The sequence below is a fragment of the Phaseolus vulgaris genome, chromosome 8 (assembly GCF_000499845.2).
Source record: "Phaseolus vulgaris cultivar G19833 chromosome 8, P. vulgaris v2.0, whole genome shotgun sequence".
Classification (NCBI taxonomy): Eukaryota; Viridiplantae; Streptophyta; class Magnoliopsida; order Fabales; family Fabaceae; genus Phaseolus; species Phaseolus vulgaris.
This window is the reverse complement of record NC_023752.2, coordinates 47,342,415-47,355,102: the sequence shown is the minus strand read 5'-3', so window position 1 is coordinate 47,355,102 and position 12,688 is coordinate 47,342,415. Positions and strand designations below refer to the sequence as shown.

General features: G+C 34.3%; 1 protein-coding gene across 3 annotated transcripts; it reads right to left on the bottom strand.

The window, feature by feature from the left end:
• Positions 1-301: 301 nt before the first annotated feature.
• On the bottom strand, positions 302-12,580 carry LOC137826718 (uncharacterized). 3 transcript variants are annotated; one of them, XM_068632806.1, is made up of 8 exons: positions 12,393-12,580; positions 12,120-12,208; positions 10,233-11,992; positions 4,304-4,359; positions 3,969-4,202; positions 3,576-3,867; positions 905-1,101; positions 302-571 (listed from the first exon to the last, which is right to left on the bottom strand). In XM_068632806.1, the coding sequence occupies exons 3-8, from the start codon at positions 11,835-11,837 to the stop codon at positions 418-420; spliced, it is 2,538 nt and encodes an 845-aa protein (XP_068488907.1). In that variant the 5' UTR covers positions 11,838-11,992; positions 12,120-12,208; positions 12,393-12,580; the 3' UTR covers positions 302-417. The 3 variants fall into 3 exon arrangements, with proteins under 3 accessions (XP_068488907.1, XP_068488908.1, XP_068488909.1); XM_068632808.1 differs by having other exon boundaries at positions 333-571; positions 921-1,101; XM_068632807.1 differs by lacking the exon at positions 12,393-12,580 and having other exon boundaries at positions 12,120-12,376.
• Between the last annotated feature and the right edge of the window lie 108 nt (positions 12,581-12,688).

The following is a 12,688-nucleotide window of genomic DNA, read 5'->3' as shown; positions in this document are numbered from 1 at the left end:
GCAGCATAATTTCCACATTGTTTATCATGCATACCTTAAGTGCATACAATAGTAGGTCTATTTGAACATAGCAAGAATTATAACCCAAAAGTTCAGAAATATAGAACCCTATATACATAGTGCAAAACTTTAAATGCATAATGCGGATCGTGGTGTACATCTGATGGGTCAGTATAAGTTGCCTTCCTCAATAAATAGCACCTAGAAGTTACTATAGACAGGAAGAGAGAGCACGAAAAAATAAGAATCCATTATGTCTACGGACCTATTAGCCTACAACGTGTACCTTTTAACAAAGAGGTGTGAAGTAGAAACATAGTTAACATATGGTATAGATTACGTTAATGCTACTTTGTATAAAAGGGATCAGTTAGTATGAATACAGGAGTAATATTGACAAAAATTTGATAGAACACACTAGCAGTTCAAACCCCAATCATAAGGCTGGTATATCACCTTCAACTCAGAAGTGGCAAGTAGGTCCAACAATAATTCTGATTCGGCAGGATCTAAGTAGCTCGACACATGCTTCAGGACCTCTACCTCATTCTTACCAAAATCTACACTAAACCTGAGTGTCAATAAGAAGAAATATTAGAATAATCAAAGTAAGATCAATTGCACTTCTACTTACTAATTATCAACCATTTCATGTCATAATCACAATAGGGAATGAGTGTAGATATATTCAAAGTTTTACGTAAGTATATAAATGTATATAGTTCAAGGGATAATGCTTGCCAGTCCAAAATGTAAAATCTTAAATACTTTGAACGCAGCCAAATATAGAATTTGAGAAGTTACCTGTGAGAATGCGCTTGGTAACATGAAATATTTAATGATTTCTTAGTCTAAATTAACCTAAAGCACATCAATCATATTCCGAGTCTCTTAAAGAACCTACCACTTAAGGATCTTACTGGCATATGCAATCTTTGCAGTAAAATCTATTGAAAGGCCTCCATTTCTTAAGAAACTACGGGCTGCATCCGCTAATTCTTTGTCAATGTCCCCGGGAGAATAGCACCGAAGTGAGGGTCCAGATCGAGTACCACATACCAAAGCAAAATGAACAAGGGACTCCGGGAAAGGGAGGGTCACCTAACAAAAAAGGAAAGTTAGCATCAAAACAGTAGCTATGCTAGTGGCGACTTCATGGTGAAAGCATGTAAACCAAACACCAAAACATAAGGTATTGCATACTAAAAACCTACAAATAAATGATCTAGGAAAAGCTTTCATGCTTACACCCAATTAACAGAAAGTAAAAAAAGTGTTGTAGTAGATGGTAATAAGCATTTAAAGCAGCATAATTTAAAAAGAGAATTAAGATAGGTCGAAGAAAATGATATAAAAACAGAGGGGTTCTAGGTTAGGTTAGGAATCTCTTAAATCTAAAATTATAATATGATGACTAAAAGATGTTGAATAGAAGTTGCTAGAAGCTTCTTAAGCTCACCCTATTTTTAATAGAAAAGAAAAAACTAAACAAGCAAGGCTAATTGAGACTCTTACAGATTAGCGCAAAATAATAGATTATTTACAAAGAGTTTCTTTTTTGTTGTTTAGTTAAGCCTCCCGGACTATCAAGCAACAAGGAATAAATAGAAAAAATGGCCCGATATTTTTTTTATCAACGACCTATTTTCAGTAGAAGAGAAGGTTCCTTCAGAACACTTATTTATTTCTATTTAAATATACTGGGTCTCTTTGTTTCATTTCAAAAAATTGATCTAATTTCTATTTGGAAATGAATGAAAAGTGTGGGGATAAATATAAATGAAAAAAAGATATTGGAACATAATTTTGGAAGAGATGATGGAAGCTGGAGTTCTCTTTTATGAATTATTAGAAACCCTTTTCTCACATTCCGATTTTAATAAATCTTGAGTTTCTAATCCAAAACTAACAATCTGAAATGTTAAGAACCTTCAATTTTTATTATTATTCAAAAAAATTACAATAAATTTTTTTTATATGCCCAAACTTTGCAAAATTTTCTATTTTTGACTACATCGAGACAATCAATGAAGAAAGAAGAAAAAAAATCTAGGATATAGACAACTAGTTGATAAGCTAAATTACCTCATTATAAATTGTCCAAACATTGTCTTTGTAATAATCATAATAAGTCAATTCCAAAACTCTCCTTGTCAAGACCATTGGGAAGCAGTCGTACGGATCCTAAAGTATATTAAGAATAATTCTGGCAAAGGCCTTATTAAGTTAAGGGAAATACTCAAATTGTTGGATATTCTAACTAGTTGGGCAGGGTCACCAAACAATAGACGTCTAACTTCTAACTTTAGGGTAGAGTTCTTATTAGAGGTCATTTATTATCGTGGAAAAATAAGAAACACAATGTTGTGGCAAGACCAAGTATAGAAGCATAATATAGGACAATGACATTAATCATTTGTGACTCATATGGCTAAAGAAACTCCTAAGGGTTTAAATTTGAGTAAATTTCTCTAATGCGCCTTACATATGACAACCAAACAACATTGCATTGCCTCTAATCCTATCTTTCGTGAGAGAACCAAAAATATTTAGCCACTAGATTTGTCAACTTCAGAGAACAATTAACAAACATATTAACCGAGTCTTTAAGAGGATCAAAGATCAATCATATTTACAGCATGCTAAGAACATATGACTTATATGTTCAAATCATTTATAATAAAAGATATTTTTTATAATCTTTTAGAATCAAGAATATCTATATTACAAATGTTTTTACTTCTTCCCATATCATATATTTACTATCAGAGGATATCAGATCTTCTCTGTTTATTGTATTGAGTTTTTTTTCTCCGTATAAATAAAACACTTGTATTGTCTTAGAAACATACGGTTTCAGTTCTCTGTCTCTTTGTTTCATATAGTTTAAGATTGTATCAAAGTTTATTCTAGTGAAATTCTTTGGCATATCGTGCTTCTACTATTAGACTACTATTAAGACCACTCATAAATGTATATTTTCATGTACGAGATATCCAACCCTCAGTATTAGGGTGTGTTAAAGATCTTATATCAACTAGAGATATGATCAAATTATGATATATTATCTAAAAAAACTGGTTTTGTAGGGTTAAGTTAGGTAAAAAATATGGGTGTTCAACATAACCTATGTACCTTAAAATCAGTCGATTTCACTTGAGCAATTCCATCCTTTCTCTCTCACCCTCTAACTTCAACAGAAATTCCTATTGATACTAGAGATATGAGCATATTATTGAACCTAGCGCAATATTTCAAGGTGCAAGTCTTAAGCCTATGTCTCATTCAAAAACATGTTAGTCATGTAACCACTTATTACAATGAAAAAACATTCTTGAAGGCACAATAAAATAGAGTTCCTAGATTCCAAATAAGTATAGGAGCTGTACAGAGAAAAAGAAAAAGTTCAGATCTAAAGAATAAAGAGAATAAACTTTGAAGAGTCTTTCATGTAAAGGTATAAATGTCAGTATAAAGCAAATATAACGCCACGGGAATGGAAGCAAAGCTAAATCATAAATGAACACCATCACTTAAAGGTTGAACGAATATAGAATAAAACAAGGATATCTTACCCTTAAACGTTTATCTTTTGCACTGAATGGCTTCGTAAAGGTATATGGTTGTCGTTGGTTCGCCCTCAAAATGCCACTTTGAATGGCTGAAAGTGAGTAGGTGAATCCACCAATAACATATTTGAAGTCTCCAAATAATTTCCTTCTTTCTACAGTTCCAGAAGGGTGACCCCATACTAAGATTGCATGGATGGTCATCATATTATATAGATTAATAAAAAAAGCAAGCTTCTCTTCTCTAGATAAATGCCATACTTCCCCTCTTTGGAGCTCTTCTATTATTCTTAGATATCTAAACAAGAAAACAGTTGTATAAATAACAGAGTCAAATTTTAGGAATAACATCGTTAAATGGCTCTTCTAAGTAAGTAAGCCAAAAGACATTAGAAAAACCTTGCAAACTCCTCACTTCCGTGCATACTTCTGTAGTCAACATGACGTCCATCTTCAGAGGCATAGGCTTCAAACATTGCATAGGACAAAAGCCTGAGCCTCGATGCAACTTCTGTCATAGGCTTAGGTTTCACAGTAATTATCCCCCTCGGAATGTTGTAACAAAAAGATGCCACAGTTGGATCGTCATCCAAAAATCGATACAGGTGATTACCATCCTCAAATAGATTCTCACTAAGCAAAACAAAACAATTGAACATGTAAGAATTTTCATTTCTTTCGTTTAAAATAAAACGGAAAGTAGAAACACCAAATGGAGTAGTACTTGGACTCACTCAAAAACATGCTGAAAGAAGAGTTTGCTGGCAAGTTTTCGTGCAAACTCAACAGCCTATACCATCAGACAAGAATAAGGAAGATAGAAAACACATTCTGAAGATAGAAATTCTGAAATGGTATTAAATGAGTTGGATAAACAGCGGATATGTTCGACCATGTGATCGTTAATAAAGGAATACTAAAATTCAGAAACAAACAGGTGCTCCAGAAAAAGCTTTTGTACAGGATACATGTCACAAATATTAAAAAGTGAATTCGTTAATTGTATTCACCTAAAAATCATAATGCATTTGCATGCATATCTAACTTTCCATATTATAGACACACGTCAATCAAACAGCAACTTCTATGAAGACATTAGGTCAATTCCAATGGTCAGTTTGTGCTTATTTTAAAAAATTGTTTTCTTTAGAAATATATATATAAAGCTATTTTTTATGCATTTTAAGAAGCAAATCCGATCAACTTTTAAATAAATTATTGTTTTTATTTACTTATTTTAGAAACACTTATTTTAAATTTAAACAAACTGACCCAATATTATTTTATTTTAGAAGTCTCAATACACTCAATAGGTAGCTCAATTCTAAGTAAATATTAATGTAGACAAACATGCTTTATAAATGCATACGCAGATTAACTGCATCAATTAATTTTCACAACAAATCAGCAGCACCACAGCTAAGACTCAAAGTACAAATTACCTTGGCCTTTTACCTTAAAAATTATCCCCTTTCCTATCACAACATGGAATGAAGGAAAAACACAAAAGTATGACTCCAAAAGAAATGAGCTAACTTCAAGAAAGTAAATTCATTTTAAGGTTTATTTTCTTCTATTTTGAATACATGTGAATCACCAGTAAATTCAAAGTAAGGATAAGCTAAAAAAACACAAAAATCACTGAAGCAGAATCATTTATTAAAAATCATTGCTGCAACCTGAAGGACAAAGCATCTAGAAGGAACAAGCTATAAGAAACTAGAACAAACATGTGCGATAAGGTAGTTCCTTCGAAGAAAGAAAAGAACATGAAACACTAATGAATTAAAATCATCAAATTATACATCTTAAACCTTCAGGTAGAAAGATAACCCAGAGACGAGGAAGTGTTCCATTTGTCTTTTGTTTGTAATATTAACTATTAACAAGCCATAATGGGAGGTGAATGTGTTAACCAATAGGAAAGATAGAAACATTTAGTTGAAACCGTGCGTTTATAAGACAACTCAGATACTTTGTTAATATTGAGAAAAAATAATCAATACAATAAATAGAGGAGATTAATATCTTCTAATATAATCTAGATATTCTTGATTATATTACATTTACTCCTTATTTATATAATTATAACACTCCCCCTGAAGTGGGAGTATAGAAATTGTATATGTCTAACTTGCTACAAATATAATCAATTTTTGTTCTCTTAAACACTTAGTAAATATGTGAGGCAACTATTCACTAGAGCATACATAGCCCGTTGTAATGTCCCCAAACTCAAGTTTTTCTCTATTGAATGACAATCCATCTTAATATATTTTGTCCTCCCATGAAAGACAGGATTAAAGGTAATGTGTACTGCTGCCTGGTTGTCGCATATTAGGTGCATTTGGAAACTTAATTCATATTTAAGTACTTTGAGGAGTTGTTTTAGCCCTATGAGCTCACAAGTGACTAATGTCATTGTCTTGTATTTTGATTTTGTAGATCTTGTCACAACATTTTGTTTCTTACTTTTTCATGATACTAAACAACCTCCAACAAGAACAATATATTGTTTTAGTTGTACAATATCCTCCTTATCATTGCCTACAATGTCGTCCATATATACAATGAGATAGCTTCATCCTTAAGAAGAACAACAATAAAATAGAGAATAACCAACAAAATTTTGTATCATCTTAAATTGTTGGATGACAATCCAAAAATGCCCAAACCATGCATAGGGTGATTAGTTGAGGCCATATAGGGGCCCTACTTAGCAGCGACATACCATATCTGGCAACTCCTCCTAAGCAATAAAACTAGGAGGTTGTTTCATTTAGACTTTACCAAGATCATTTTGCAAAAATGCATTTTTGAAACAGAGTCCAGTGGTGAATAGCTACAATGGAAAAGGAGAGTCGAATAGATGTCGTTTTGGCAAGGGTCATACATTTTTTTTGTATATTTTTGCCCACCAAACAGGATTTATAGAGAACAATCTTCCCATCGGGTCTTGTTTTAAGAGTTTATAGCCACTGAAAAACAACAATTGATTTGTCAGTTGGAAAACGAACCAACTCCCAAAGTATCAAAACGTTTAAGGGCACACATCTCACCAATTATTGCTTGTCACTACTCTTAGGGAGATAAACCTTCGCCTAAAGACTTAGAAATGGGAACAAAAGATAACGAAGGCAAACAAGTGTAATGTATGGTGGAAAGTTGGTGCTAACTGAGGTTTGTATAGTGAGGAGAAGGGTTACAGATAGAACGTGTACCTTTCCAAATAACAATAGGCCAGTCATTTTCACAGGAAACCAAATTCATTACTACGGCAGATAGTGTCAATGAAGGATCAAACATGACCTCCATTATATCATTATGTGTCAAAGATGGGTCCCGAATCGAAATTTTAATAAGTTGTGAATAACATTGATATACCTGAAGAGGTATTATGAAGAGGTGTTAGAGAAACATTTTATGGCATAGTCATCTAGTGGTAATGAAGGAAGATTGATTGTGGTGGAAAAATGGCTACATATGTCGTCATTAGAAGGAATAACAGCAGACACAGTACCTATGAAGATTAGAAGAGAAACATTGATACCTTTTAAAGATCAATGATATCCCATGAAGACACTTGGATGATAGAGGAGAAAGTTCAACCACGTGTGAGGTTATCTACAAAACATGTGGTATCAGAAATACATGGAGGAAGACTATATAGAGGAGAAAGAGTAAAAAGGATAGAGTGGGGTACCCGAACATTAAGAACAAATGATGACATCTTAATGAGATAACATTTAAGGAAAATATCCCACCAAAAATAATAGGAAGATGACTATGAACAAGTGTTTAAGTAGTCTCAATATGATGTTTGTTTTTTAATTCGGCTGCTATATTTTATTGAAGAGTATAAGGACATGAAGTTTGATGAAGGATTCCACAAAATGTTGGAATTGGTGAGACAAATATTTGCAGGCATTGTCACTTCGAAAAACACGTATGGATATATTAAAGTGTGTTTTTTGCTGATAAAAAAAATATTAAAGTGTGTTTTTATTTCATTAAAAAAAGATTAAAATATAGAAAACACTTGTGATCAATTATTCATCAATAAAATCCAAGTTCATGTAGAACAGTCATCAATAATAACAACAAAATATTTACAATCGGATAGGGTAGTAGTACAAGAAGGATCCCAAATATCAAAGTGAATTAAAGAAAAAAGAGAGAAAGCTAACTTGGTAAGATTGTTTGAAAAAGACTAAGAAATATGTTTTCTAACCAGTACGACTCAGTTCAAAGTAAGCAAATATTTTAAACTTGGTACCATTTTTGGCTATTTGGTCAAACTCAGGATATACTAATTGTGCATGAATCATCTTTGGAGAGACCACTGATGCACATACCTATGGCGATGGAGAGAGATAGCAAAGGTCATGTGACTCACATTCAATGTCAATTCTCCAACACTATTTGATTCAGCAAGGTAGCATTATTTTTAGTGAAAGTGAGGATAATATCATGGGACTGTGTCAATCAAGTGGCACACAGTAAATAGAAATAGAAGTTAAGAACATAAAGAACGGAGTCAATGGTAAGGGATAAGAGGGCTTTGGTAGTACGAATGTCGCAAGTTTGTGTTTGTGAACCATTCACAACAGTTATAAAAAGCAAATTGACAGCAATTGTAAAACAGAAGAAAAAGAATGATCACTAGATAAATGATCAGTTGCACAAGAGTTAATGACTCAAGGACCAAGGGAAGGAGATTGAGAGAGACAAGTAGATGAATTATCAGTGTGTGTCATCGAAGCCGCATTAGGAGTGGATTGACGTGTCGCACACCATTTGATAAAGTCTTCATATGTTGCTCGAGATAAATCAACTGGTAGTGTGGAAGAAACATGTGACTATGTCTCTGTTTATTTTCTAAAGAATATGAAGGAGCGCAGAAGACGAGGAAGTCATAGTAGGGTTTACTAATGATTCCAAAATCTGATCACGGGTAGCAGCATACTCTAGTGGTAAGCCATACACACTCAAAGTCATAAGAAAGGTCTTTTGGTTCTCAAGTCCTTATTCACATTTGTAGATGGTGAAAATAACTCATTAAAATCATGTAAGACAACATGAAGCCGCCCAAAATAAACATAGATAGGGCCCTCAAATTTTTCTTGGAGCAAGAAGTGTTAAATGATCTTGGCACACACAATATAGAAACTTTGTGCCATTGGTATAAAGGGTATGAGCCTCACTTCAAACTGATTGATGCGGATGGAAAGTAGGTTTGAGTGAGATTGAATATTGGAGTTAATAACACTAAATAGTTAAGCATCAATCTTTATCCATTATTCACATTTTATAGGAACAAACTCAACTGTTGTGTTGAGATGAGATTTGTAGCACAACCTAATTAACCATAACTTGGTTTGGAAACCCAAGTGGAATAGTTAGACCCGTTCATCTTCTCATTGCTAATGGTTAGAGAGCATGGGGGAATGTAGTGGAGGTTGATGTGGTGTTGAAATACATTTTTTTTCTTGAAATTTGAAAAGATAAAAATAATAATAATAAAATAGCCTAAGGAAAGCAGAAGAAGACGCCTGTCTGGGCGCATGGATGGTGGTTTGCGTCGGTGTTTGTTCGATTGGATAGATGGGTGCAGCACGATCCCATCCCTGTGTGTGCCATAGATAATGGTGGTCACCAGAGACTTTGCCAAAGCAGTGAACATGAACCTGGGAGAAAGGTTCGCCAAAAAAAATCTTCCAGAGACAGTTGGTCTACTGTGCCAACACAATTTTGAGAAAGACTCTAGATACCATATTAGACACTACAGGAAAGAGAGAGATTGAACCCAAACTGTGTCTTAAATTGAGAAGATTTATACTCTATAATAATAAAAGTTTGCTACAAAAATAAATAAAAAACACTCTTACTAACACATATATAATCTATATATTCTTCACTATATAAGATTTTTTTCCTTATTTATATAATTATAACTGAATGAAAAAGAAAAAAGCCCAAACAAAAAGCCACTTCATTTTAGACTCTTCACGAAAATAACTCTTCAGTTAGATTGTTATACGAAAGATTATTTACAAATTAGTTCTACCACTTCTTAGAAAAAAAAATCATACAAGGAACGAAACGGAAAATGATATGACAAGCGCGGCAACGAAAATGCAGAACTTTTTTCATGTAAAGACCAAAATGAAGTCTATAACCCCACATAGGGACTAAATGACAAATGATGTCAAATAAATAGACCCAATCTAATACCGTTACAACTTTAGCAAACAGCAGGAATCATTTTTCATATTGAAATTAAAATGTACAGTTTTTTCATATAGGAATAAAGTGTAAACACCAATTCTTTAATTTAATCTAAATAATATCTTCAAACAAAAGCTACCAGATACAAGTTACACGTACAAATTAAGCTAAACAATAGTCTTCGCATTTTCTGTGATTAAAAAGAAATCAAAAGCAATTAGGTTTTCATTTCTCAAACATTGATTTCATTCAACTTAATAATAAAGCTTCAAGAGACACCACACAAAAAGGACAAACTTTCTAGAGCACTAATTGCATCACTATTTTTGTTTGGGGCAACCAAATTTTGTAGATGCATCAAACAATTACACTTGGGAGAATATACAATATTGTTAAAACACACTAGAATGCGATCAAACTTGAGATCAAGCTTACCTCCTTCCTTTCCAAATATTGATCTTCTGATAAGAAGTCCACGGCTTCAGAAGCAATGAAGCAGTTAGTAAACCTCCGCATTTTGTAAAATCGGTCCTTCACAACAATGCATTCTTTCATTTTGCGGACAATTAGAGCCATTTCATCTAGCGCCCCTCTACTGGACACATCATCCTCTCCAGAAAGTGGCGGAACTGGGCATTCAAATGATGGTATTTCATTAATAAGGTAGTCAATCTTCTCATTAAGTTTGCCAGACTCATTTAAGGACTTTAGTGTACTCAAGCCTCCAATAAGTATTCCATTGAAAAAAACCTTGGGAATAGAAGTAGATCCTGAATTTTTCTCCAGCTCCATCTTTCTACTGGGATAGACATCAATGTTGATTTCAACATATCTAAGCCTTTTCATATACAAAAATTTCCTAACCTCTCTACATTCTTGGCACCCTAGTCTCGTGTACACTATAATCCTTCCTTTCATGACTATGGGTAGTGGTGGACCTTCATTTATGGGTTCCTCCCTTGGGACAGTTCTATTTTCATCATCAACATCAGATGACGTTTTATTAATATAATTTAAGGGGTTCCAAGTTGTTTTCTCAACTGTCTTCTCAATAACATTTTTCGTATCACTGTCTCTTGATAAATCTGAACGGTCCTTACCCATGTCATCAGATTTACCCACAGTACATTCGTCTCTTTTTCCAGAAAGGTGGCGAAGCACCATGGAGACTGCTATTATACCTTTCTCCATAACGAAGTGTCTAAGAGATATTGTCTTCTGAACCACACCTGGAACCTCCGGATTGGTGTTGAAAGTAACCATAGATGTGCTGCAGCCAGCTTCAGTTCCAGGAACCTCAGCTCCACCAACTTCAGGCTCCAAATTATTGCCCTGTGAAGAGTTCTCTGTTTTTTGATTCGTTTGCGCCGATTCCATGCTTCTGCTGTCATCCTTCTCTATGAACAAACCCTGCTGCACAAAATTATTATCTAGACTTACTTCTTGACTTTTACGCTCAAAATCTCCACTGTCTCCCTTAACACCAGAACACTCTTGTGCAATAATGCTAAGTTCAATTTCAGATTCCATGGAATCACTATCATGCTCCTTTTGAAACAAGTCATCTGGAACGGTACAGGTCTCCAAGTTTTTCTCTGGAGATCCACACAGTAAATCGCAGTTATCCCCCAATCTCTGAGCCAACTGAGATTCTCCTGCTACATTGTCTTTTCTATCCTCATGAGTATTCAACTCTACATCTATCACCTCATCCACCCTGTCTGGCATACTATCCTGCTCATCATCAAACTCGGGGGAATCATGACCCATATTCTGAATTTTCCCCTCCTTTGATCCCTTCTCACATTCTTCACTCTGAACGGTAAAACCATCTCCTTCCAGCTTTTCAACATCTTGAGAACATATATTGTACGGTACATCTCCTTGATCATTCCCGAACTCAGAGGTATCATAGTCTACATTTTGAGTTTCTGGCCCCACTGAGTGTTTTTCCCTATCTTCTTCACTCGAATCCCCTTCTATCTTTCCAACGGCCCGAGGACTTGGCTCATCTGTCTCCTCTAACTCTTTCCTTTCCATGGTGATGCAACCAAGAATCACATTTTCCACATGCTACATAATCTAGGTGCCGCAACAAACTCAACACCACATAGATTAACAACACTGCTTCTGACTTGTCTCCTAATAAAACAAACGACGAGTGTGTAACACTCAAACATTAATCAAAATCAAACCTGAAAGTTACATGAAATTAAGAGGAAGTAGCATCAGTAAGTTAACCATGAAACAAAATCGCTGCAGGAGTAACAAAAATTCCAATTTATTACCACAGCAACCCAAGGCCTTCCAAATTTAGTTTACCTTTCCTAATTAAGTCCCTGGTGCATTTCGCCTGTGAAAACTACAAGGGGCAAGGAATTTCAACTCATTCCAAATGTAATTTGCAAACTCTGCAAAAATAACAGCCTGATTAATTTGATAAGGTTCGTTACAAATTAGAACTCGGAACACATGTTTGGTTTTAGCCAAACCAAACAAAGGGTTTTATGGAAAAAGATTATAATAGACAACGCAGAAAAACAAAATGAGAAAATTGGCGAATGAAAAGAGAAAATGAAAGGAGGGGGAAGTTACCGATCCGATGAGAATTGAATTGGCACAGAAAAAAAAGACAAGAAGAGGGGTTAGGTTTGTGTTGCGTTGCGCTGCGTTGCGTTGGAGGTTTGAGTAGAAAGTCGAAGGTTGAAAGGCAAGGATGATTCAGACAGCAGGAGGAGCGAGAGAAGCGGGAAGTGCATGGGCAAAACTTAAATTCCTACCAAAATACAATTTTCATTTATATATGTAACACCATATATTTTTTTATCAGCGACACCTTATTGTTGCGAAAAAACAATATACATTCAATTATAAATTATTTTAAATCAATT

Coding starts and splice junctions, on each gene's coding strand:
- LOC137826718 (XM_068632806.1), bottom strand. CDS start 11,837: ATGGAAAGGAAAGAGTTAGAGGAGACAGATGAGCCAAGTCCTCGGGCC. Junction 4,360..10,232: donor AATATTTGGAAAGGAAGGAG/GTAAGCTTGATC, acceptor CTGATGGTATAG/GCTGTTGAGTTTGCACGAAA. Junction 1,102..3,575: donor CAAAAGATAAACGTTTAAGG/GTAAGATATCCT, acceptor CTTTTTTGTTAG/GTGACCCTCCCTTTCCCGGA.